Genomic DNA, 27766 nt, shown 5'->3' with positions numbered 1-27766 from the left:
ATGCCTTGCTCAACCTGGTACTCACAGAAGACTGCTCCGATCATCTTAAAGTAAGTCATTTATTGATTACAGCAAAATCTGATGATTCTAAAAGTGGTGCATTTGCTGCACTTTGATGTTTCTCCACATGATTTTGTTTTTTTTAAAACAGTTTTTCTCGGAATCCCAATGTGTTTTTAACACTTGAAGGCGATTGGCGGTACACGCCGAACATAGTGTCTTATAACTTGCCATATGGGATAAAAGGCAATGGTGAGGACCCTTCAAATGACTTCCATTTTTTGTTTTTCCTTTGAAAATATGATTGATAGAGCTCTCTCTTTGAAAACTGAATGGTAAGCATGAACCATTAGTTTGTAAGTTTTGTGTCACAGTCCCGGATGTCCCTCCTGTTTATTCCTCATATTCTCCTAATTCCCTTTTCCCCATGTTTCTTTTGCTCCCCGCCTGTCTCGCTCTGTGTGTGTGTGTGTGTGTGTGTGTGTGTATGGGCGCGGTGGTTGTGGCATTCCTTTTGTTCTCCTGGGCTTCCTGATTGCGACGCACCTGAATCTCATCTAACCTGCAGCATAAATACCCCGGCTTTCCAGATCGTTGCTTCAGCCAGTGTGGCAGTTCACATTCTAGGTCGCTTAGAATTGTGTATTCTAAGTTTTGTTTCTGCGCTGTTGTTTGCCTGTGTTAACTTTGCCTCTCCGTGTTGACAGGAGCATTGCATGCCGCCTTCCTGCCGTTCTCCTCCAGCCACGCTCACACCCTTGTCTGCATCCCTGCTCTGCCTCGTCCCGCCGCCCGCCTACACTCTCCGCTGGCTCAGTGGTTAAATGCCGCACTCTCACCACAGTGACCCGGGCTTGATCCCCAGTCAAGCCTCGCACACTCCTCTGCCTAATCCTCACTCCCCTGCCTGCGACCATTAATAAACACTCTTCAGATTACTCTGCCTCTGTGTCAGTCTGCGTTTGGGTTCACCTGTTCCTCACAACAGTTTGATGTTCGTGAACCAGGAGGTCTCAGAATCTGGTTTGAATTAACTCAGAGGTGATGGAGGCTGGTTCCACACATGTGCTGCATTTGCCCTTACATTGCTTGGCTAGGGAGTGATAGATTCTGAGAGTTCTTCGTGAGATTTGTAGTGATGTACGTAATTGGATGGGTTGGGATTCATTGTGACAGCTGCCTAAAGTCCAGAAGTCAAATAGCTGCCTAAATGTATCTGAGCACATTATTCAGAACCTCACTGGCACTTGTTAAACAGGACCCCAGTAATATCAACATACAAAATGCTGGAGCATCTCAGAGAGTCAGGCAGCATCTATGAGATCCTCCAGATTTCCAGCATCTTCAAAATTCCTTTTATGTCTCCAGTGATATCACATGAGTCTGTCTTCACATGTAGGTCAGACTGGAGGCAGGTTTTCTTCCCCGAGGACATTAATGAACTGGAAGGGCTTTTTTTCTATAACAGTCTGGCAGTTTCATGTTGCAGTTACTGAGACTAACTTTTTCATACACTCCATATTTCTTTAAGTAGCTGAGTAGAAAAGTCCAAACGGAATTTAATCCAAAATTACAAACGAGAAAATCTGCAGATGCTGGCAATCCGAACAACACACACAAAATGCTGGAGGAACTCAGCAGGCCAGGCAGCATCTAGGAAAAGAGTACAGTCAACATTTTGGCCCGAAACATGGACTGTACTCTTCCTAGTTGCTGCCTAGCCTGCTGAGTTCCTCCAGCATCTTGTGTGTATTAATCCAGAATTAAGCCATTTGGCCCATGGAGTCTGCTCTGCTACTTCATCATAGCTGATCCATTTTCCCTCTCAGTCCTGATCTTCTGCATTCTCACCCTGACTAATCAAGAATCTATCAAGCTCTGCCTTAAGTATACCCAATGACTTGACCTGCACACCCACCTGTGGCAACGAATTCCACAGGTTCACCACTCTTTGGCTCAAGAAATTCCCACTCACGTCTGTTCTAATTGAACATCCCTCTATCCTGAGTCTGTGAGACTCACCCACCATAGGAAACATCCTCTCCACTTCCACTCTAATGAGGCCTTTCAACATTTGATAGGTTTCAATGGTATCCCCCCTCATTCTTCTGAATTCCAGTGAGTACAGGTCCAGAGCCATCAAACACGCTTCATATAACAAGCCTTTCAATCCTGGAATCATTTTCATGAACCTCCTTTGAACCCTCTCTAATATCAGCATATCCTTTCTTAGATAAGGGGCCCAAAACTGCTCATAATGCAATGAGGCCTTACCGGTGTTTTATAAAGCCTCAACATTACATCCTTGCTTTCATATTCTAGTCCTCTCAAAATGAATCCTAACTTTGCATTTGCCTCCTCACCACTGACTCAGCCTGCAAATAATCTTTAGGGAATCCTGCACAAGGAGTCCCAAAGTCCCTTTGTGCTTCAGATTTTTGAATTTTCTTTCCATTTAGAAAATAGGCTATGCTTTTATTTCTTCTACCAAAGTACATGACCATACACTTCCATCTGCCGTTAAGTATATGTAGCCCAAGTCTTATGCTTTGCTGCTGTGATCCCCGGCTGCTATACTCTGTACCCCGGTAATATGATGAACTGATACTGAGGCTTTGGGCCTACTCTGGGCTACTCCAGGGTTCAGATCTAAGGACTCAATTTGGTTCAGAATGTTGTTGCTTGCTTCTATTATTTACATGATTTGTGTTCCACCGCCCCCCTCCCACCCTTCCTCTGCACAACAGGTGTTGGCCTTTATTTTTAATCCGGTTCTTTTGGGTTTCTTGTTTTGCGGCTGCCTCTAAGCAAGTAAATCTCAAGGTTGTATAATTTCTACATTCTTTGATAATAAATGTACTTTGAAACTATGAAGAGAAGCAAATTTGCGCCACTAAAACAATGGAATCCTCAGTGTAAACAATACAAACACAGTTGACAAAATGAACGTGACAAGCACAATGAAGTTGATTGGATACAAAGCACAGGATATGAAAGTGCATATCTATTTAAACATTGATAAACACTGGCATTCAACTACTGATCAACTGTGATGCATTAAAGTTCAGTGAATGCACAACAGAACACAATTGATTCAGGAATGCACACAATAGGATGAGAAATTGACAGAATGAGCAGCAACAATTCTAAGGATATCAGGAAAAAGAATTTCATATCATCCAAACAAGAGAAAATCTGCAGATGATGGAAATACAAGCAACACACACGAAATGCTGGAGGAACTCAACAGGCCAGGCAGCACCTATGGAAAAGAGTACATTTGACATTTTGGGCCGAGACCCTTCTGCAGTCCTGTACTTTTTTCCATAGATGCTGACTGGCCTACTGAGTTTCTCCAGCATTTTGTGTATGTTCCTTCATACCATCCAAGGGTAGTTTTCACTCTTTGCTAGTGTACACTCTGCTCTGATCTAGGTGTTGCCTGGAATATAGTTTTGTTTGTTGATTTGCCCATTCTGCTTCCTCCTTTCCTGTTTGCACTTCAATTTTCAAGCAATTCTATTGTTTGACTGGAGCCTTTCTATAAGTTGCTTGACAAGTGAGATATACACAATGTCATCCTCCAGTCAGCTGACACAAAGGTATATTAGTCTTATAGGATAGCCATTGTATGGGAAAAGATTAGCAACTTGAGGTTAATAATTCAGCTGGCTGCAAATTATTTTGTGAATATACAGGGAGACCAGTGCCAATTTATAGCTTTGAAGACACTCCTCCTATGATATCTGGACATCAGAGTAAACAAATGAAGCCAGGAGAACTCAGGAACTGCCTTGAGTGTACCTGGTGATTCATTGTTGTTGTCACTACAGCTTTTGTCATCTACAATTTCTGTCCCAGCATAATGACTACCCTGCTTCTCATCGTTGTACACCATTGGTACAAAGCAATGGAGTCAAAAACTTCTGAGGAATCCTGCTGATGTTTTTATGTGCTGATCAGCAAATCCATCAGTTGTTTTCAGAATAAGTTTCACTCCACCTGCTTGTAAGCAATCCTGAGCAATTCAAGTCCATGGGCCTGAAACTTAATTAATAACTTCACAATTTGTGTATTTGGCAGTAAATCCCCAGGTCACAGTTTCTGTTGGAGAACCCATCATCACCTGGTGCATTTCAATCCATATAACCTTTGGATGTGAACACGTGTCCAATTGTGATCACCGTGGTGTCCTCTTCTGTCTGCATAACATCATGACAGCAGCTTAGTACTACAGAGGGGCTGTTAGGCTTAAGGTGAAGGAGTATGCTGACACCAGTCTGAGGGTAGGTGTGCTGTAAGGCCATCAGTCAGTATGTGTTTGGTTTCTTTATTTTAGAGCTGATCACATTGAAGCACCAAATGCAGTATACCAGATTGAAAGAAGAGGCTGCACCTGGAGAGGCAGTTTGGGTCCCTGGATGGTGGGATGTGGAAAGCTGTAAGGACGTGTTGCATCTCCTTTGGTTGGGAATTGCCACAGTATGGGAAGTGGTTGCTGGGAGTGGAAGAGTGGACTGTGAATCGCAAAGGAAGCAATTTCTGCAAATGGCTGAAAGGGACAAATGCTAAGCGTCTAGTAGAAGAATTTTGTTGGAGATGGTGGAAATTGTGAAGAATGATCCATTGGCTGTGGAGGCTGGTGGAGTGAAAGGAGAGAGATACTTATCATAGATGCTGCCTGGCCTTCTGAGTATTTCCACATTTTCTGTTTTTACTTCATATTTGCAGATTTTGATTTCCTTTACACACTGCAGATTGTCCATTTCCAAAGTCAAGGTTCAACTATTATTTATGAGTTTGGTAGATTACATGGCTTTATTGTATGTCAGAAAATAAACAAAAGACCTTTGGTCTCTAAAATAGTTAATTGAGTCCTTGAAATGTGATCTGAAAATCTCCATTCAAGTCACTTCCTCACATAAATAACACTGGACAACAAAAATTTTGCTTCCTGAATACCTTTAGGTCTATCTTATGAATTTTGGGCTACTGATCATGAAAATCACTATGAAATTTCCCTATCACGCACCATTTTTAAAAATAAACTTATGTTTATTATTTCAATTCATAATTCAAGTCAATTAAAATGTTGCCTACAATGTAAGCTGGAAAGTTTTCTATCTTGTCCAGGCATGCTTGGGCATGATTAGGTGGTGCGGCTGCTGCATGGCAGGGCAGGTTTTAGTAATAATTATTGGGTTCAGGACTGTAAGGATGGAATTTGCTATCACCAGGCACAAAAATTTCTATGAAGGATTTTGATATTTGAAAGAGACGCTTCCCAGAATAATAGATGCCAAGATTAAGGGAAACAGTTTTGTTGGTCCACAAATCAAAGAGGTCATCAATGACAGGCAATTTGAAGAATTTCTAGCGGGACCGGAGAAAATCACATGGAAGGCATTCAAGGAAGTTGCTGAAATTTTTCTTGGCATCTACAGAGCACCAAACTACATGCAGCTGGTTGAAAGCATGCTTCAAGCATATAAAACCATGAAATGCAACTTGTCACTAAAGATTCATTTTCAGCATTCCCATTTAGACTTGTCCCTGCAAATCTTGGTGCTGTTAGTGATGAGCATGGTGAAAGGTTTCACCAGGACACTGCGGTCATGGAGAAAAAATACCAGGGCAACTGGAATCCATCAATGCTGGCGAATTATTGTTGGACATTTAAGCGAGAAGCCTCAGACACTGAGTACAAATGAAAATCATTAACAAAATATTTTTAACTTAGTTGAACTATTGCAAAGCATCAGCACTATTATGCAATTAAAGACATTATATTCAATAAAAGTTAATTTGTTGTTTCTCCGAATTCCTACGTGATACAAGTAGTCTGAAATTATATTTGTGTTCATCTTCAAGCAGTCTACCATAAGCAAAAAAAAGTTCTGAGGAAGCAACACTTCTGAAAAATTTGTTGTCCAGTGTAATTATTCTTTAAATATTAATGTGAAAACCACCAGTTGTGCAGTAGCAGTAAGTGGAATAGTTTGTAGACATTCTAAAGCAATCATTGTATCCTAATATTTTTCTAATCTTTCCAGAAGAACTTGTCAGACAGATACTCGCCCAAACAAAGTCCAACATGCCGGAAAGGATTGACGGGTAAATGCTTCACCTTGAGGGGGAGGGGGGTTTAGTAGTTTTGGGCATTTTTCCCTGTTTGGACTGGCATTACTTTGGCCAGTTCTTTGCATCGAGGATGGCTTGCTTCCACTGCAGTTCTATGGGTTCTGTAGGCCTGGAGTGGCTGATGAAACCAATGTGAGATCCACAGACTCTGTCACAAGTGTGACAGGACGTGCTTGGTCGGGCAGTTGGGTGGAGGGGTGAGGGGTGCTTGGTTTGTTTGCACTCCTTCCTCCATTTACACTCACCCTCTGTGTGCTGTCACTTGAGAGGCTCAAAACTGGTGCTTTCTCAAACAACTCTCCACCAGTTTGAGGGTTTTGGGCCAGGGATTCTCATGGGTCAATAAGGATGAGTCCCCAAGAAAGCTTTAAGGATATTCTTGGCTTTCCTTCAGTCCTCCTGGAAGTTTCTTGCAGTAACTGAGCTTGTTTCAGGAGTTTGCAATCAGACCTACCAATGATGTAGTCCTACTACTGATGCAGGCTGAATACTGCTTCCATATTGAGAATGTTTGCATTGTTAGAGTCCAGTGCTGACTTTGTTTTATCCCATGGATGTTTTCAAAGTGTTATGTTATGCATCTTTTATAACAGATGCTAATACTTTCCCTTCTACTGATGTTAGGCCTAATGGTCTGGAATTCCATGTTATTGCCTTTCTTTTTTAAAAAAATTGTGAGTTATAGTTGGTGCCCTCCAATCTGTAGGAAATACTCCAATGTCTAGGACTTTGGAAGCTGATGACAATTGCCTTCACTATTTCTAGGGGTCATTTCCTTTAGTTATTCTGGGATATAATGAGGTACACAAGATAGATAGTCTTTTTCACAGAGTAGACCAAAATAGTGAGGTAGTTTTCATGGGTTTATTCTCAATTCTGAAATCTGATAGCAGAGGGGGGAAAAGCATAAAAACAAATTGCACAGCCACAGGATATTCCTTATGTCAGGGACTTCATCAGGAATGGTAATCACACCATTGACCGAGCTGAGCAAGTCCTGAGAGATATGCTAGTTAGAGAGAACTGATATACACATGATATACACATATGTGCTTTGTCCTCACTATTCTACCTAAGTAACTGAAGTGACCAAAGTAATGGGTTTTTGCCAGAAAATATCCTTCCCTTGAAATGAATGTGACATTTGAGTGAAATCCTGTCAATCTGGTCAATGGGCATAAAGGGGAAAGCATTCCAATGGTTGAAGTTATATCTTGTACAAAGGAAGATAATGTGCCTGATGGAGATCAATCATCAGAGACCAAGGCAACTGATTCTTCCCTGCATACAACAAGAACTCAATAACATTGGGACATTAAAGGAAAATCACCAGGTGGTGACTATCTCCATGTCTAGAGATGTCTAACCACCAAACCCCAGCATTCACATTTTCAGTGACAGTGGGCACATAACAGTAGAATGGGAGCTTGAAAGGGGAGGAGGGTTCAGTTATATATAGGAAGAAGATGGGGATATGGATGGAACAGGTGGGATTGAGCAGAGATTGAGATGGCGCAGTAGGTAGCAGGAGAGAGTGGGATGGAGCATACGGGAATGCGGAAAGGTTAGGGTATGGTAGGCTGAGATGACTAGAAAGTGGGATAGAATAGATGGAATGGGCGGGTTTTGGACAGAGTAAGTGGGTACAGGCAGTGAAATGGAGGAGGAAGGATGCAGTGAAGGGTTGCTCAACGTAAATTTCCAAGGCTCTCTATGAAATTCATTATAAAGTGTAGCAAGTAGGAAAATGCCAAGAGATTCAGAACATCAGAAAATATTAAAGGATTGTGATTTGGAAAGCTGAGAGAGCTGGACTGAAAGGGAGAGTTGTGGTGGGTGGCAAGACTGTGAGTAGGGAAAGATTTGAAATAACAATCTGGACAATATGTGGAATTAAAAGTGAAAGACTTAGGCTGTCATGTCAATCAAGGATATGCATGTGACTAGTTCATGGAAACCCTGAAGTCAAACCAAATAAGAATTCCAATTTTGACACCATCTCTAACTTACAATGTTCAGTCACTGTGATCAGAATCCAGTTCTTCTTAAGCTCTTGGTCTCTTGCTAGTTTGGTCTGTAAACGGTGTGTTGTTGTCGGAAATGGAAACACCTTAAGGAACAGCTTACTTGGAGAAGTTATCAACAAATACGACATTGTTATTCGGTGAGTGATGTGCAGTCATCTTATTTATTTCACTTTGCTTGTGATGTGACGTACTCTTCATTGGCAAGACCAAGTGTACACCGGGTTACTGTTTTGCACAGCACCTATGCAATGTCTAATGGCCAGCCTTGAACCTTTGGTTGTGCATTATTTCAACTCTCCTTCCTATTCTCCACTGACCTGTCTGCTTTAGCCTACTCCACTGCCAGGGTAAGGCCAAATGCAAGCTAGAAGAACAGCACCTCATATTCTGCTTGGGTAGTCTACAATTCAAAATTCAAAGTTCAAAGTACATTTATTATCAAAGTGTGTATACAGTATACAAGCCTGAGACTTGTCTTCCTGCAGGCAGCCACAAAACAAAAAAAAACACATGGAACCCCTTAAAAGAAAGCATTAAACACACAAGGTGCGAAAAAAGGAACAAATCGCGCAAATGGCAAAAACTGAGCAAATAACATGGAGAATATTAAACATCAAACCTCAGAGTCCCCGATAATGGTCAAGGAGTGACAACCATTGAGTCAGTTCAATTTTGCACTGTGTCAATGATCGCAGGCCTTAGCCACAGAACCAGTTCCGCGCCAAAGCACCTCAATCAAATTGCGCAAATAGCAAGAAAGATTAACCAGAAACACATGGAACATGAACCAAGCGATGAGTCCTCCAAAAGTGAGTCCATGGATTGTGTTCAGTGCTGAGGACATTAAACATCAAACTGCAGATTCCCCCGACAAGGACTCACACAGCCACGAGCCGCGCCACCAAGGCGATTGAACCCAAGAGTCCTGCACCTTCCTCCAATGGCAGGGAGAGGGAGAGGGAGACGGGCGAAATGTAGGGAGATGCTGCTGAATACTGCTCGACTTCCACCCTCGTGCTCGTCGATTTCAATCTCGCTTGACGTTTTAATCAACGAGGGGTGATGAAGCTGGCCATGGGTTCGCGTTCTGCATTTAGAAAATTATGGTGGTAAACTCCGCTCTCGACCTATTTTAGTGTTCAATGCGTGAACATTAAATTTTCCAATTTCAGGAAACACAACTTCCTCGTGTTCCTTTCCCATAGCCACCAGTCCACCCAGTGTCTCTCTCCCTTTAATCACCTTTTCCACACACCTCTCCCCCTCTTATAAATCATCTAACTGCCTCTTGCATACAGATCATTGTTCATACAGATCAGAACATCACATGATGCATTGAGGTAGAATAAAGTAAAACAATAACAATGCAGAATAAAGTGTAAAAGTACAAAACAACTTCGCTCTACTTCTTCGAGGGAACACCTTGTCAGGCTCTGGGGATTTATCCACCCTTATTTTTCTGAAAACAGCAAGCACCTCGGTCCATGACCCACTGCTCTTTTGCCTCAGTCTATATACTTTGCGTCATTCTCCTAAGTAAATACAGATGCAAAAAATACATTTCTTTTGGCTCCATGCTAAGATGCAAAAAATATATTTATTTTGGTCCTGTGCTAAGATGACCATGCTGATCTCCCAGAGGACTGATTTTGTCCATTACTTTTGCTCTTAATATACATCAAGTGCACATCTTTTTTGGCATTGGTACTTGCCACATGTACCAAGATGCAGTAAAATGCGTGTCTTGTATACAGATTAAATCATTACACAGTGCATTGAAGTAAAACAAAGAAAAATTATAGCAATGCCGTATAAAGTGTAAAAATGTAAAACATCTTATCTCCTCTATGTCATCTTGTTCCACTTATCACCTAACAGGCACCATCACACCCTTACCTCGCTTGCAAACTAACTTCTATGTTCTTTCTGATGCAGGATCTTATTCTGAAACATTAACCGTCCCTCTTCCTCTACAAGGTTGCTTGGCCCACTGAGTCCTCAAGCAGGTTTTAGCTCCAAATTCCAGCATCTGCAGTTTCTTGTGTCTTTGCTTCATCTGAGTGTCAGTTTTAGTCAGTGCTAACAACCTGTCTTCTGAATGCAGTAACATGAGTTTGCCCTTATCCGCAGCCACTGATTTTTTTTTTACAGTACTTTGAAATTAGCTTAGTTTTTACAGAAATGGATCTCTCTCTTCCAGCATCCTCTGTTTCCATAAACATGTAGTCCATTCGAGAGCGTTACGTACCCCGTAACTGGGTTGCCAAAACAGCAGAAATGGAACGCTGGTTGGAGTCTGGATTACTAGGAACTAATAAAGTTTTATTAAAGACATAAGTAATACAGTACTCTAATCGTAGGGATATCAGTGTAACAGGTTAGCAATGATAATACACACATATACACAGAAATAGAGTAATAGGAATCATCCAAGCTCTATCACAGTCTAGGGGTAAAATGATCAGTCTTAAGTGAAGCAGAGTTCAGTTCAGTTTAGTGCAGTTCCCAGTAATCGCTGTTGTTGTACCGTTGGGGGGAGAGAGAGAGAGAGAGACGCAATTTGGTTCAGGCAGACCTTTGATGTCTTCACAGTTGGTTTCGGGCAGACCCTTTTATGTCTTCTAATCCCTGCTGTGGTCACCGACTGTGACCCTTCCGTTCCGGATACGATCGTTCTTCCGCGGTGAACCCGGCACCCAGGCAAGGGCGGACACACACCCCAGGTTCCCACCGATCGTACCTTTACACCCTGTGAGCCTCTGGTGGGTTCCCACGAACCGGACCTCCAAAGTCCCACCACTTGTGGGGGTACACTGCTCTTTCCAGGGTCTCGTGGTCTCGTGGTGTGTCGCGTGCCTTAGCAAACCTGCTCTTTTTATCCCCCTGCTGGGGTATCACCTGTCCATCAAACTTCAAACAGTTCAGGTTCAAAGCAATCGGTCTGTCAATATTCTGAACTGTGTTTCTTTTTCCGTTAATCCCTCTCTTCTCTCTTATTAGCATTTTGAATGTTTCTCCATTGTCTTTCTTATCTCTCTCATTATCATCAATCGTCCGATAGCTTTGCTTGGCGTCACAGGAGACACTGAGTGCAACTGTGACTTGAGTGATGTTGAGAGTGGATTAACAAACCTGCACTTTTAGGTTCCTCTGAAGACCTTAACAAACAGTCCAACACTTTCAACAATTCCTTTTCTGCTACAGATGCTGTTTACCAGCTGCGTTCTTCCACCAGATTAATAGTTGGTCATGTCCTGTCGTTAGATTAATCAAAGTTGTCCTGGGTTTTTGATTTTCTTAATATCTCCAACATTCAGAAATACTTCAATTATTCATATAACCATATAACAATTACAGCATGGACACAGGCCATTTTGGCCCTTCCAGTCCATGCCGAACGCCTACTCTCACCTAGTCCCACTGACCTGCACACAGCCCATAACCCTCCATTCCTTTTCCTGTCCATATAGCTATCCAATTTTACTTTAAATGACAATATTGAGCCTGCCTCTACCACTTCCGCTGGAAGCTTGTTCCACACAGCTACCACCCTCTGAGTAAAGAAGTTCCCCCTCATGTTACCCCTAAACTTTTGCCCCCTAACTCTCAACTCACGTCCTCTTGTTTGAATCTCCTCTACTCTCAATGGAAAAAGCCTATCCATGTCAACTCTATCAATCCCCCTCATAATTTCAAATACCTCTACTAAGTCCCCCCTCAACTTTCTACGCTCCAAAGAATAAAGACCCAACTTGTTCAATCTTTCTCTGTAACTTAGGTGCTGAAATCCAGGTAACATTCTAGTAAATCTTCGCTGTATTCTCTCTATTTTGATGACATCTTTCCTATAATTCAGTGACCAGAACTGTACACAATACTTCAAATTTGGCCTTACCAATGCCTTGTACAATTTTAACATTACATCCCAACTCCTATACTCAATGCTCTGATTTATAAAGGCCAGCGTACCAAAAGCTTTCTTCACCACCCTATCCACATGAGATTCCACCTTCAGGGAACTATGCACCATTATTCCTAGATCCCTCTGTTCTACTGCATTCTTCAGTGCCCTACCATTTACCATGTATGTCCTATTTTGATTAGTCCTACCAAAATGTAGCACCTCACATTTATCAGCATTAAACTCCATCTGCCATCTTACAGCCCACTCTTCTAACTGGCCTAAATCTCTCTGCAAGCTTTGAAAACCTTGTCCATTATCCACAACACCACCTATCTTAGTATCATCTGCATACTTACTAATCCAATTTACCACCTCATCATCCAGATCATTAATGTATATGACAAACAACATTGGGCCCAGTACAGATCCCTGAGGCACACCATTAGTCACCGGCCTCCAATCTGACAAACAGTTATCCACCACTACCCTCTGGCGTCTCCCATCCAGCCACTGCTGAATCCATTTTACTACTTCAATATTAATACCTAACGACTGAACCTTCCTAACTAACCTTCTGTGTGGAACCTTGTCAAAGGCCTTACTGAAGTCCATATAGACAACATTCACCGCTTTACCCTTGTCAACTTTCAACAAAATTCAATAAGATTTGTCAAACATGACCTTCCATGCACAAATCCATGTTGACTGTTCCTAATCAGACCCTGTCTATCCAGATAATTATATATACCATTTCTAAGAATACTTTCCATCAACTTAACCACCACTGATGTCAAACTCACAGGCCGATAATTGCTAAGTTTACTCTTAAAACCCTTTTAAAACAATGGAACAACATGAGCAATACGCCAATCCTCCGCCACCATCCCCGTTTCTAATGACATTTGAAATATTTCTGTCAGAGCCCCTGCTATTTCTACACTAACTTCCCTCAAGGTCCTAGGGAAAATCCTGTCAGGACCCGGAGACTTATCCACTTTTATATTCCTTAAAAGCGCCAGTACTTCCTCTTCTTTAATTGTCATAGTTTCCATAACTTCCCTACCTGTTTCCCTTACCTTACACAATTCAATATCCTTCTCCTTAGTGAATACAGAAGAAAGGAAATTGTTCAAAATCTCCCCCATCTCTTTTGGTTCCACACATAGCTGTCCACTCTGATTCTCTAAGGGACTAATTTTATCCCTCACTATCCTTTTGCTATTAATATAACTGTAGAAACCCTTTGGATTTATTTTCACCTTACTTCCCAAAGCAACCTCGTATCTTCTTTTAACTTTTCTAATATCTTTCTTAAGATACTTTTTACATTCTTTATATTCCTCAAGCACCTCATTTACTCCATGCTGCCTATATTTATTGTAGATCTCTCTCTTTTTCTGAACCAAGTTTCCAATATCCCTTGAAAACCATGGCTCTCTCAAACTTTTAACCTTTCCTTTCAACCTAACAGGAACATAAAGATTCTGTACCCTCAAAATTTCACCTTTAAATGACCTCCATTTCTCTATTACATCCTTCCCATAAAACAATTTGTCCCAATCTACTCCTTCTAAATCCTTTGGCATCTCCTTAAAGTTTGCCTTTCTCCAATCAAAAATCTCAACCCTGGGTCCAGACCTATCCTTCTCCATAATTATACTGAAACTAATGGCATTGTGATCACTGGACCCAAAGTGCTCCCCAACACATACCTCCGTCACCTGACCCATCTCATTCCCTAACAGGAGATCCAACACTGCCCCTTCTCTAGTTGGTACCTCTATGTATTGCTGCAAAAAACTATCCTGCACACATTTTACAAACTCCAAACCATCCAGCCCTTTTACAGAATGGGCTTCCCAGTCTATGTGTGGAAAATTAAAATCTCCCACAATCACAACCTTGTGCTTACTACAAATATCCACTATCTCCTTACAAATTTGCTCCTCCAGTTCTCGGTCCCCATTAGGTGGTCTATAATACACCCCTATAAGCGTCGCAACACCTTTCCTATTCCTCAGTTCCACCCAAATAGCCTCCCTAGATGTCCACTAATCTATCCCGCCAGAGCACCGCTGTTAGATAATCTCTGACAAGCAATGCAACACCTCCCCCACTTGCCCCTCCTATTCTATCACACCTGAAGCAACGAAATCCATTCTGAAGTCATTCTGAAACAACTTTAGATATTGCTTTTCAAAAAGTAAATAAAATCAATTGCAGCACTTATTTTTGAATCAGTTAAATCAACAAAACGAAAAAAACAAATGCTTTGTATATACTCTCCATTCTTTCATGTAATCCTATAATCCACATTCCAGTGAACGAACAAGTGGAGCTTCTATCAGCAGAACCCAGAGCTTAAAGACTGGGGAGCCTTAGCAAGCTGTCACTCCAGTGCTGGCTCCCAGCAGAAAATGGCCGACTGTATTGTTGTTCTCTCATTGCCTTTCCTCACTTATGTCGGACCATTGGCAGTGACAACTTTAGTGCGGTGCATGTAGAAGCACAGCACAAAGATATCATTGTCATAGAGTACAGAAACAGGACCTTCAGCCCTCTAGGTCTGTACTGACCACCATTTGCACTGATCTAACACTAATCCCACTTTTTTCTCCCCACATTCCCATCAACAGCTTCCATTTCTCATATACACATGAGAGTTAATTTACAGTGGCCAATTAAACTACAACCCCACGCATTTGTGCGATGTGGGAGAATATGCTATAGGTGGATAGGTGGATTTCACAACTAGAATATTGAGTTGATTATTATTATCCATTCTTTAAGTTTCAAGTAATTGTATTAAAAAGCTGTGATTGTTATGCATGGTTGCAAGGTGAATATATTAATTTTGGTAGAAAAATGGTCAGGGAATGTTAAATGAACACATTGAAATGGATGTACCAGAGGCACCTTAAGGGTGTTATTCTCATGTAATAGTTCACTTGGGAGGTAAAGGTAAAAAAAAAACAATGAAATGAAGCAAAAACCGTCTTCAATGGACTTCTGTTTAATTCACCCAGTGGTGGTGTTCCTCATTGGAAAACATGTCCAAAACTACTTCATCTGTCCTGTAAATTAGAGTGTTAGTGGATAGTGTTTATTCAAAATCAGGTGCCTTACTGGACACTATGATTTTTAACCTCTACCAATTTTCCTCTACTTCTTAGATTAAACAATGCTCCAGTGAGAGGCTATGAACAGGATGTTGGCAACAAGACTACTTTGAGATTCTTTTACCCCGAATCGGCAATTGAAGACCTCTCTGGTGAAAATGAACCTGATATACTCTTTGTGTTGGTACCCTTCAAAACAGCTGATCTCCTCTGGCTGAAGGAACTTGTATATAATAAAAGAGGCGTAGGTATCATGCATGAGAACTGTACTATTTACCACTTATACTTCCCATAACCAGAACCATAACATAAAAAAAAGTTTTTCTGCGCTGGGTCACAGATAGCAAAGCCAGCATATTTTTGCCTCTCCTTTAATGCTACTTTTGAATATTTGTTGTCCTTCTAACTGAAAGTGTTTCCATAAGGTCTTTAGTGAGGGAGTTCCAGGATTTTGACCAATTGATGGTGAAGGAATGATTCATAAGAGAACTAGTAGATATTCCTTCTCCTGGAAGCTTTTTCTTTGATCTCATATAGTCACTATATATTCTCTTAGCCAAAATTTTAGGCAATGCTTCTGTCGGGGTTTTACCTTACAGGAAAATTTATATATTATAAACTATCTATTGACTCTTTAATTGTTAGCCCTGCCTTGCTTGTTGACTGAGATATTATTGTTGCCATATAGTCAACATGCCTCATATCTTTATAGTTTGCCCTGTTCAGTTTAAGGCTCTGCTTTCACATTGAACTAAATGACTTCCTACCATTCCAAAAATTTCATCATATTATGATCACTGTTCTCTAAAGTTCCCCTCACAACTAGACTTACAATTGGCTTACCTTGGTTATATGTAAATTTAAAGACCCTGTGATTATGGAGTTGTCCTTTTGACATGTGTCCTGAGTTGTAGTATTCCCTACATCAACAATACTGATTGGGATTCCATATACAGTTCTGATCAATGCCTTCTGGCCCTTGCATCCAAACTGATTTTCTGAGTTTTCCCCATGGTCTTTATCTGATTCTTTAATATCAACATGCCCATTTCTATCCTTGACCTCTGCCATCAACAAAAGCAGAAAATGCTGGACAGTTTCAACAAATTGGGAAGCAATGGAGTTGGCATTTCAGATCAATCATCTTTTATGTGGATGGGTAAAAGTTAAAAATACAGTTGCAGTGTAGAAGGAAGGTGGAACGAAGAAAGGGAATGTGTGGTGTGTGATAGACACGAATGACAGATGCTCAAAGTTGAGTTTATTGTCACATGCTCAAATACACGTATACACAAATGCAATGAAAAATTTACTTGCACGGACACATTACATTAGGGACATGACATTCATAAGAAAATGGTCATAGTGTCACTGAAACTGAGGTAGTGATTAAGGTTGTGCAGGTTGGTTCAAGAACCAAGTGGTGAAAGAAGGTATGCAGCCATGTGGATTATATACTCCTTTTGACTTGTATTGATTTTTCCCACCAGACAAGGAGTGGATTCTGGAGGAGTCCACCTATAATAAAGAAGTTGGATATTTCTAAGTTGCGGATACTCAACCCTTTTTACTTCTATCAAGCGATGACAGAATTACTGCAGAAAGCAAATGTCATCAAAAAGGTGAGGCATGATTCTAACGGTTCTTGTGAAATCAATTGGGAATACAGTTACTGAACTCTCAGTTAACCAGAAACAGTTAAGTATCTGAATTAGGGAAGTTTGCCTCAGTTTTCAGTTCTCAGGTGACCATGTGCCAGTTCTCATTGGTTCAAAGTTCTCAGTAAATGACACTTACTGAGAACTACACATTCAGAGGTGGAAAGAGTAAGCATATTCGAATTTCTGGGAGTTAACCTTTTGGGTGACCTGCCCCGAGCCCAGCACATGGATTTAATCATGAAGCAGGTACATCAGAAAATAGTTTTAACTGTACTGTTTACCACTTATACTTCCCATAACCAGAACCATAACATTAAAAAAAAGTTTTTCTGCACTGGGTCACAGACAGCAAAGCCAGCATATTTTTCACAAGATCACAAGACGAAGGAGCAGAAGTAGGCCATTCAGCCCATCGAGTCTGCTCCGCAGCTCCCCTATGAGCTAAACTATTCACCCATCTAGTTCCAATTTCCGGCTTTTTCCCCATATCCCTTGATACCCTGACTAATTAGATACCTGTCAATCTCCTCCTTAAACACCCTCAATGATCGGGCCTCCACAGCTGCATGTGGCAACGAATTCCACAAATCCACGACCCTCTGGCTAAAAAAATTTCTCCTCATCTCTGTTTTAACTGGGTACTCTCTAATTCTAAGACTATGGCCTCTTGCCCTGGACTCACCCACCAAGGGAAACAACCTTTCCACATCTACTCTGTCCAACCCTTTCAACATTCGAAACGTTTCTATGAGATCCCCTCTCATTCTTCTATACTCTAACGAATACAATCCAAGAGCCGACAGACGCTCCTCATATGTTAGCCTCTGCATTCCAGGAATCATCCTCGTAAATCTTCTCTGAACTCTCTCCAACATCAGTATATCCTTTCTAAGATTGGGGGCCCAAGACTGCACACAATATTCCAAATGAGGTCTCACTAATGCCCCATAGAGCCTCATCAACACCTCCTTACTCTTATACACTATTCCTCTTGAAATGAATGGCAACATAGCATTCGCTTTCCTTACCGCCAATCCAACTTGGTGGTTAACCTTTAGGGTATCCTGCACGAGGATCCCCAAGTCCCTTTGCACTTCCGATTTTTGAATTTTCTCCCCACCTAAATAATAATCTACCCGATTATTTCTTCTTCCGAAATGTACAACCGTACATTTGTCAACGTTGTATCTCATCTGCCATTTCTTTGCCCACTCTCCTAAACTGACAAAGTCTCTCTGCAACCTTTCCGTTTCTTCACACTTCCTGCTCCTCCACCTATCTTGGTATCATCTGCAAACTTGGCCGCAAAACCATTTCATCCATAATCCAAATCATCGATATACATTGTAAAAAGAAGCGGCCCCAACACCAACCCCTGCGGAACACCACTAGTAACCGGCAACCAATCAGAATAGGATCCCTTTATTCCCATCCTTTGCTTTCTGCCTATCAGCCAGTGCTCCACCCATTTCAATATCTTTCCCATAATTCCATGGGCTCTCATCTTATTAAGCAGCCTCATATGCAGCACCTTATCGAAGGCCTTTTGAAAATCCAAATACACAACATCCACAGCCTCTCCCTTGTCAATCTTATTCGAGATTACCTCAAAAAATTCCAATAAGTTGGTAAGGCAGGATCTTCCCTTCATGAAACCATGCTGGCTTCGGCCTATCTTGTCATACACCTCGAGGTATTTCATAACCTCGTCCTTGAGGATTGACTCCAATATCTTTCCAACCATCGATGTCAGACTATTAGGTCTGTAATTTTCTTTTTGCTGCCTCCTTCCTTTCCTAAATAGCGGAACTACATTTGCGACCTTCCAGTCCTCCAGAACCATGCCAGAGTCTATTGATTCCTGGAAGATCATTTCCAATGTTTCCACAATCTCCAAAGCGAGCTCCTTCAGAACCCTTGGGTGCACCTCATCCGGGCCGGGAGACTTATCTATTCTTAGTCCACTTAGCTTCCCAAGCACTTTCTCTCTAGTTATCTTGACTGTACCTAATTCTATTCCCTGATACCTCTGGCTATCAGGTATATTGCTCATGTCTTCCACTGTGAAGACTGATGCAAAATACTCATTCAGTTCCTCGGTCATCTCTTTGTTATCCATTATAATTACTCCAGCATCATTTTCAATCGGTCCCATATCTACCCTTGTCACTCTTTTACTCTTCATATATTTAAAAAAAACTCTTAGTATCCTTTTTTATGTTAATCACCAACTTCCTTTCATAATTCATCTTTTCTTTCCTAATGACTTTCTTAGTTTCTTTCTGTAAGTTTTTAAAGGTCTTCCAGTCCTCATTTTTCCCACTAATTTTTGCTTCCTTGTACGCCGTTTCTTTTGCTTTCATTTTTGCCTTAACCTCTCTCATTAGCCACATTTGTGCCATTTTTCCATTCATGATTTTCTTTTTTCTTGGAATATATTTTTCCTGCATTTTCCTTATTTCTTGTAGGAATTTCATCCAATTCTGCTCCGCCGTCCCTCCATTTAGTTTACTTTTCCAATTGACTTGGGCCAGTTCCTCTCTCATACCACTGTAATTTCCCCTGTTCCACTGAAATATCGATACACCTGATACCAGCTTCTCCTTTTCAAATTTGAAACTGAACTCAATCATATTATGATCACTACTTCCAAGAGGTTCCTTTACCTTCAGCTCCCTAATCGCCTCAGGTTCGTTACAAAGCACCCAATCCAAAACAGCCGGTCCCCTGGTGGGCTTCTGGACAAGCTGCTCCAAAAAGCCATCCTGTAGGCATTCTACAAACTCCCTCTCCTGAGATCCATTACCTTCCTGACTTTCCCAATCCACTTTCATATTAAAATCCCCCATAATTATCTTGACATTGTCCTTCTGACACGCTTTTTCTATTTTCAGCTGCAACTTGTAGTCCACATCCTGACTGCTGTTTGGAGGCCTGTATATAACTGCTATTAGTGTCTTTTTACCCTTGCCATTTCTTAATTCTACCCATAAGGATTCTACCTCTTCTGATCTTATGTCCCTTCTTTCTATTGATTTGATATCGTTACTTACCATCAGGGCCACGCCACCCCCTTTACCTACCTTCCTATCCTTCCTGTACACTGTGTATCCTGGGATATTCAGCTCCCAATCACATCCATCATTTAGCCATGACTTGGTGATGGCCACAGTGTCATACCTTTTAACCTGCAGCTGTGCAGCAAGGTCATCCACTTTATTTCTGATGCTGCGTGCATTTAAGTACAGTACATTTAGATCGGTACCTGTTGCCACTTGTGCTATATATCTATTTTGCAGCAAATTATCCTGTATATTCACCGGCCTGTCCTTCTTACCATCTTTGCTGCACAGTATTGTTGACTTATTTCTATTTTCCTCTTCCTCGATCCTAACACCTTGGTTTCCTTCCCCTTGCCAACTTAGTTTAAACCCTACCTAACAGCTATATTAAACAATCCCGCTAGGATATTAGTACCTTTTGAGTTCAGGTGTAATCCATCTTTTTTGTACAAGTCATACCTTCCCCAAAATAGATCCCAATGATTCAAGAATTTGAAGCCCTGCCCCCTACACCAGTTACTTAACCACACATTCATCCGCTTAATTTTGCTATTCTTACTATCATTAGCATGCAGCTCAGGCAGCAATCCTGATATTATTACTCTGGAGGTCCGGCTTTTCAATTTTCTTCCTAGCTCCCAGTAATCTTTCTTCAGCACCTCCTCTCTTTTTCTGTCTATATCATTGGTACCAACATGTACCAAGACTTCCGGCTGCTCGCCCTCTCTCCTCAGAATACTTTGGACTCGATCTGAGACATCCCGTACCTTGGCACCAGGGAGGCAACACACCATCCGGGTATCTTTGTCCGGCTCGCAGAATTTCTTGTCCACCCCCCTTACGTTGGAATCCCCTATAACTACCGCATTTCTTCTTGCTCTCTTGATTTCGGCACTGGGCAGAATGCCAGAGTCTCGTTCACTGTGGTCCTCCTCTGTCAGGTTTGCCTCTTCAACAGTATCCAAAACGATATATCGATTTCTGAGGGGGACTGTCACAGGGGTGCTATCCACTACCTCTCTATAGGTAGTATCTATCACCTCCTCACTTTCCCTAATTAGCCGAAGGTCATCTATTTCCATCTCCAGCACCTTAACACGGTCCTTCAGAAGCCTCATCTCAGTGCACCCGGTGCAGATGTAATCCTTGGGGAGGCTGGGAGTCTCCCAGGGTCCCCACATCTGGCACTCCAAGCACAACACTAATCCTAGATGCATACCTCTAATGCTACTGTTTGTACCAAATACCAAAAAACTGTAACTTACTCCATTACTATGAGACTCAACGGTCGCAGGAAGCCTCTTCCTGCCTCTCCGCCGAAGCCCGTTGAGCCAAAGCCCTTTCACTCTGCACCCTCTCACTCCGCAGCCCGCTCCGACGCTGTTTGCTGGATATGGCGATTTTCTTTTTAAACTGTTCGCGCTCAACTGGCTGACGTCATGCGCCTGCACAGTCTGGCCTCTCTCCTACTCTGAGAAATAAAATGTCCTCTCGCTGGAAATCCTTAGCCTCTTACCGCTGTCTTCTTGATCCGAACAGCCTCTCCTTTAATGCTACTTTTGAATATTTGTTGTCCTTCTAAATGAAAGTGTTTCTATCCACACCGCATTCTGGTGGTGATGAAATCTTTTCTTTGAACTAATGTGGTTCTTTTGATGAAACTACTCCCATGATGGTTCCAGATGATGAAGAACCAGCAGTAAGTCAGGATGCTGAAGTAGGAATCAGGCACTGGCAGGTGCTGAAGGTAAACCTCTAGTGATGAACTGCAGTGATGTTTTGGATGAAATATGCTAAGGTTGGAGTATCATGTGTTCACCGAGCAGACTGGATGATATGGTGAGCAGCAGTTGCTAATGGAGGACTGTTGGGGCTGTACTTGTTTAGGAAGATATTGGTGGCTGAGGATGGCTTTAGGAAACAGCACAGTACCCAAAGAGTTTTAATGAAGATTGGATTTGGCTCTTGAAGGACCTGCTGGTGTAAAGATTACATCTTATGATATGCTGGCTTTCAGGGAAAGATGGACTGTTGCAGAGGCAGAAATGGACGATGGCAGAAAGCTAAGCTTTTTAATCAACAGATACAGAGAGAAGCAGTGGGGTAAGTGGGTGGTGACAGTCAGACCAAAGAGTGGGAGGGTTCCTGCAGGCCTGTGGTTCCCTTCAGAAGGACTCACATCAGATCCAGGTCCAGAGAACTGAAGGCAGACATGGATATACCAGGCTGGATGAGTCTTGGTAGGATTGAAATTTCCTAGAATTCTTCAACACAATGAACCAAGTTCCTTCCACATCTGAAAGCGATTTTGTGCGAAGTAGAGTTTGGAGGGTTGATGTCATTGACACTTTTTTTGCATGGCAGGAGGTTGGAGTAGGAGTTTGATGTTCTAGCTGCCGTTTTCTGGGTGGGCAATCTGCTAGTTTTTGTGCAAGGGAAGTGTTGTGGGGGGTAGGATTTGGTCTTCACGAGTTTTGATCATTCTCCAAAATAATCAGTGCAAGTTGCTTCCTATCATAAGTGCGATATTTCCCTATCTTCTCCTCATTATTTGCATGTTAGCCCATATTTTCCTATCTTCTATTCATTATTAGCATGTTAGCCCATGAGTCTTTTTCCTCATGCATCTAATGTATGACTGTCTCTATCATGTTTCGGTAAATAAAACTGACCCCCACTGGTCAAAGTGAAATCATGTCAGGCTGCCAACAGTTGCTTCAAGACTTGTTTAGGTGATACAACATAGACCTTAAGACCATAAGACGTAAGAGCAAAATTAGGTGAGTCAGTCCATTGAGTCTGCTCTGCTAATTTATCATGGCTGATCCTGGATCCCACTCAACCCCATACACCTGTCTTCTCACCATATCCTTCGATGCCTCGACCAATCAGGAAACTATCAACTTCTCCCTTAAATATACCCACAGACTTGGCCTCCACGGCAGTCTGTAGGAGAGCATTCCACAGATTCACTACTCTCTGGATAAAAAAAAATCCTTCTTACCTCTGTACTAAAAGGTTGCCCCTCATTTTTGAGGCTGTGCCCTCTAGTTCTGGATACCCCCACCACTGGAAAACATCCTCTCCACATCCAGCATACCTAATCCTTTCAACATTCGGTAGGTTTCAATAAGATCACCCCGCATTCTTCTAAATTCCAGTGAGTACAAGCCCAAAGCTACCAAATGCTCCTCATATGTTAACCCCTTCATTTCCAGAATCATCCTCGTGAACCTCCTCTGGACTCTCTCCAATGACTGCACATCCTTTCTGAGATGTGGGGACCAAACGTGTTGACAATACTCCAAGAGCGGCCTGAATAGCATCTTATGAAGCCTCAGCATCATCTCCTTGCTTTTATATTCTATTCGCTTGAAATAAAAGCCATTTACCTTCTTTCTCACAGACTCAAACTGTAAATTAACCTTCTGGGAGTCTTGCAAGAGGACTGCTAAATAACTCTGCACCTCTGATGTTTGAATTTTCACCCCATTTAGATAATAGTCTGCACTATTGTTCTTTTTACCAAAATGCTTTATTATACATTTCCCAACATTGTATTCCATCGGCCACTTTTTGCCCATTCTTCCAATTTGTCTAAGTCCTGCTGCAATCACATTGCTTCCTCAGCACTATCTACCCCACAACCTATCTTCGTATCATCTGCAAACTTCGCCACAAAGCCATCAATTCCATTATCCAAATCATTGACAAACAATGTGAAAAGCAGCGGTCCCAATACTGACTCCTGAGGAAAACCACTAGTCACTGGCAGCCAACCAGATAAGGCCTCCTTTATTGCCACTCACTGCTTCCTGCCTGTCAGCCATTCCTCTATCCATGCCAGATATCTTTCCTGTAACACCATAGGATTTTATCTTGTTACGAAGCCTGCTGTGTGGCACACTATCAAATGCCTTCTGAAATTCCAAGTAAATGACATCCACTGCCTCTCCTTTGTTCATCCTGCTTGTTACTTCCGTGAAGAACTCTAACATATTTGTGAAGTTCTTATTGAGACATGGTCATAGAGACAGATTAGGACAATGCCAAAATGGATCCTCAGCCAACATAGTGTAGTCCATCTACACTAATCCATTTGCTGCATTAGGACCGTGCCCTTTATATCTTGCCAAAGATGTACGTAGTAGGTTAATTGGTCGTTGCAGGTTGTCTCATGATTGGGTTTGGGACAAATCGGATTTGTTGGGGGTCGCTGGCGCAGCACTGCTCAAAAGGTTGGAAGGGCCTACTCTGTGCTGCCTTGCTAAATACTGTAAATATGATCCATAAAGCCTCCTAAATGTAGTGATTGTATCTGATTCCACCACCACCTCTGGCAGTGAGTTCCAGATATCAACCACTCTCCTTGTAAAATATTTAACTCTCATGTCCTCTTTTTAAGTTCCATTCTCTCACCATAATCCTTTGTCATCTTATTTTTGATACCCCCACCGTGGGAATAAGATTTTGAACTTTGATTCTGTCTATGCCATTCTAAATTTTATATATTTCAAACAGGACACCCCCTCAGCCTCCTTCACACCAGGGAGAACAAGCCCAGTCCACCTCATCTCTTCCAATGAAGAAAGTCCTTTAGTGCTGGCAACATCCTGGTGAATTTCTTCTGCACTCGCTATAGTGCTGTCACATCTTCCCTTTACTGTAGCAACCAGAACTGCACACAATAGTCCAAGTGTAACCTAGACATCATTTTATGAAATTGTAGCATTTCATTCCAACTCTTGTAATCTGTGCCCTGACCTATAAGGGCAAGCATTCGACTCTGCACTCTTTCCTTCTCCATATGCCCATCATCTCCCCTATTGCTTGGCAGGTCTTGCCCCAACTGTTCACCTCACCCCTTTTTACTGACTATCTGCCCTCTACTCTTTCAGTCCATATGAAGGGGCTTGACCCAAAATATCGATGATACCTTTCCCTCTATAGATCCCACCTGACCCATGGAGTTCCTCCAGCAGTTTAGTTTGTGCTGCATGCCTTATAAATCTGAGATGCCACCTTCAGGGAACTATGGATTTGAGTTCTCTTTTCAGCAACATTTCTTAGTGCCCTGCCATTTATTGTATATGTCTGACCCCTATGGCTCTACATTGATTAGGCTTGCTGAACTTTAAATCGACTATGGCACCCAAGTCTCTTAACTAGCTGTTTCATAAGGACATAAGAACATGCGAGATAGGAGCAGGAATAGGCCATCTAGACCATGGAGCGTGCTTCACCATTCAATGAGCTCATGGCTGATCTCACCTACCTCTCTTTTTCCCATAACCGTGAATTCTCCTGCAATTCCCCTAAATATATTTAATGAAGTAGCCTCTACTCCTTTCCTAGGCAGAGGATTCTCTGGGAAAAACATTTTCTCCTCATCTCCATCCTAAATCTATTCCCCTGAATCTCGAGGCTATGTCCCCTAGTTCTAATCTTCATTTCTGATGTTGCTCTTTCATTAAGCAGCACTGAACAATTGACAATATTAAATTTGATTGCATCTCAAAGAATCTCCTATTATTACTAAACATCCTTTAGAAAGCCTGATTGCTCTTTCATGTCACACATTTATTAATCATTAATGATTTTTAGCTGGTTACACATAGGAAAGGGGAATCTGAGCAGTGATGTAAATGGACATATTTGCTGTGTAATTATCAAGTGAGTTATAATTATCCATTCAAGTAATTGTGAAATGGAATTATTTAAATGTTGTAATTTGTGGAATATGTGAAGAAACACTATGGCATGCTTGACTTCGTAGGTTGAGGCATAAAGCTTCTCCACAGAGTGTGGCTGATATCTGGAAATCTTTTATAAGAATCTCGTGTTTATATTTTTCATATCTGGAACTTGCAACAGAACTGCTGGTGAAATTCGATAAAATTACCATGTTTAAGAGCCATTCAGACTGATCTTTGAATGGGCAAGACACAGAAGGATAATGTCTAAATGCAGGCATATGGGATTAGTGTAGGTGGGAATAAAGGTCAATATAGACATTGGCTGAAGGACTCTGTGTCTCTAAAACTGATGGATTGTTAATCGTCAAATAAATTTAATTGCTTCACTTATTCCTTCAAAGAGAGAAAACTGCCATCTCTGTTTTGGGTAGACTACATATTAATCCTATCAAAAACATTGTAGTTGACATTTAATATGGCAAATAAATAATGTATACTGCCTTCCACCATTTTCTGTATCTTCAGATAAATAAAACAGACATGCCTAAGATTTCACTGCTATTCTATTATGCTGGAATGGAGCTTCCCTTCATTAAAATTTCCTTGCCAGTTTGTCATTGTGGGAATTGTTCATCTGAACTTCCTTCTCAAATACCATATGTGTCTGTTTACCTTTTAATTTCCTCCTCAAGTCCAAACTGACAAAATCAAAACTCTTCTCTATGCTTTTAATGGGCTTGGTGGTTTTCCCATTCAATCCAAGAACCTGGAAGCCAAGGCATTTTTCCATTACTAAATGGTTAATCTTTTTGTAATCCTTTCCTCCCCCTGCCCTGCATTCCACATCGTTGTTCAGTATTAAGAGTTATTTTTTATTTCAAAAGTCTTCGTATGCCTCCACTGTCCTCACCTCCTCTGATCCACCTCCTTTCCTCATGTGGTTTCCCATGTTACTTTCTCAGTCTGATTTGCCTTTAGCATTGTTGCACTTTTCAGTAAATATTTTCTTTCTCTATCACAGACAGCACCTTATGCAACCACTGGCTTATTAGCTGTCACAGTGGCCCTGAACTATTGTGATGAAGTGCATCTCGCTGGATTTGGGTATCCACTAAATCAAAAAACAGGACTGATTCATTATTTTGATAATCTGAACATGAATCTCATGTCTGTAAGTATCAAATAGGAGCAATCCTAGATTTTACATCCTCTCCTTTGTCACAAGTTATCATCTCTTGTAGTCACCATCTTCTGTTTAGTGGACAATCACTTTTATGATTATATGCATGCATTATGTTTATTGAATTATACTCGCAACTACCTGGGCTTACTTGTTTGGGAGCAAGAACTCAAGCATTTACAGTAGGCCTCCAGATGGAGTCAGCATCCGAAGTGTTAATACTTGCTCCAACACTTGCTCCATACTGGGTCACCCAGTTCACCACAGATCCCTCATTCTGGTTAGAGCACAGGAGGAGATTGTTCAGCCCATGTGTGTACAGGCTCTATGTAAGATCAATCAAGCTGGACGATCCCCATGCTTTTTACCCATAGCCTATAAACTGGTCCATTCTGCCTGCACACGATCCATATCCCTCCATTCCCTGCATGTCCATTTGCCTATCTAAAAGTCTTTTCAACACTGTCATACCTACTCCTACTGTCACGCTTGGCAGTGTGTTCCAGGCACCTACCACACACTGTGTAAAAAGAAAAATTTGCCCCATACATCCCTTTAAGCTTTTCTCCTTTCACCCTATAGCTATGGCCTCTAGTACTAAACATTCCTAGCATTTCTTTCTTCTTTTCCCTTGTATTGATAACTATGCTTTACTGATCCCTGCCTTTTTTCCAGTCTGTTCTCTGATTCCCAAGACAAATTAACACCATATGGTCAATTGCTCCAAAAAGTCACTAAAGTTGTTTAGTTTACTTATTGCATTAATATCCATGTACTATAAACCTATCTTGATGCTTCTTATACTTTCTCTTGATCTGATTCAGCCTAAAGCTATTCCATGTTGTTGGTACTTGTATACCTCAAATTTTTTTCAACTTTTTATTCCCTTCCCTTTCAGTGTTACCTCCTGTTCCCATCGTCCTCACCTTCCTTTGAACCCTTAGCTCCCAGCTTGGTTGACGTGAAATACATCTGA

At 41.6% G+C, this 27766-nt stretch overlaps 1 protein-coding gene across 1 annotated transcript; it reads left to right on the top strand.

The window, feature by feature from the left end:
• On the top strand, window positions 1-27766 carry LOC134340871 (CMP-N-acetylneuraminate-beta-galactosamide-alpha-2,3-sialyltransferase 4-like). Its single transcript, XM_063038443.1, has 8 exons — window positions 1-50; window positions 152-252; window positions 6054-6114; window positions 8210-8305; window positions 15246-15435; window positions 16682-16813; window positions 26632-26781; window positions 27689-27766. The coding sequence occupies exons 1-8, from the start codon at window positions 1-3 to the stop codon at window positions 27764-27766; spliced, it is 858 nt and encodes a 285-aa protein (XP_062894513.1).

Source organism: Mobula hypostoma, chromosome X2 (genome assembly GCF_963921235.1).
Source record: "Mobula hypostoma chromosome X2, sMobHyp1.1, whole genome shotgun sequence".
Lineage (NCBI taxonomy): Eukaryota > Metazoa > Chordata > Chondrichthyes > Myliobatiformes > Myliobatidae > Mobula > Mobula hypostoma.
This window is presented reverse-complemented; position numbering and strand designations above follow the sequence as displayed.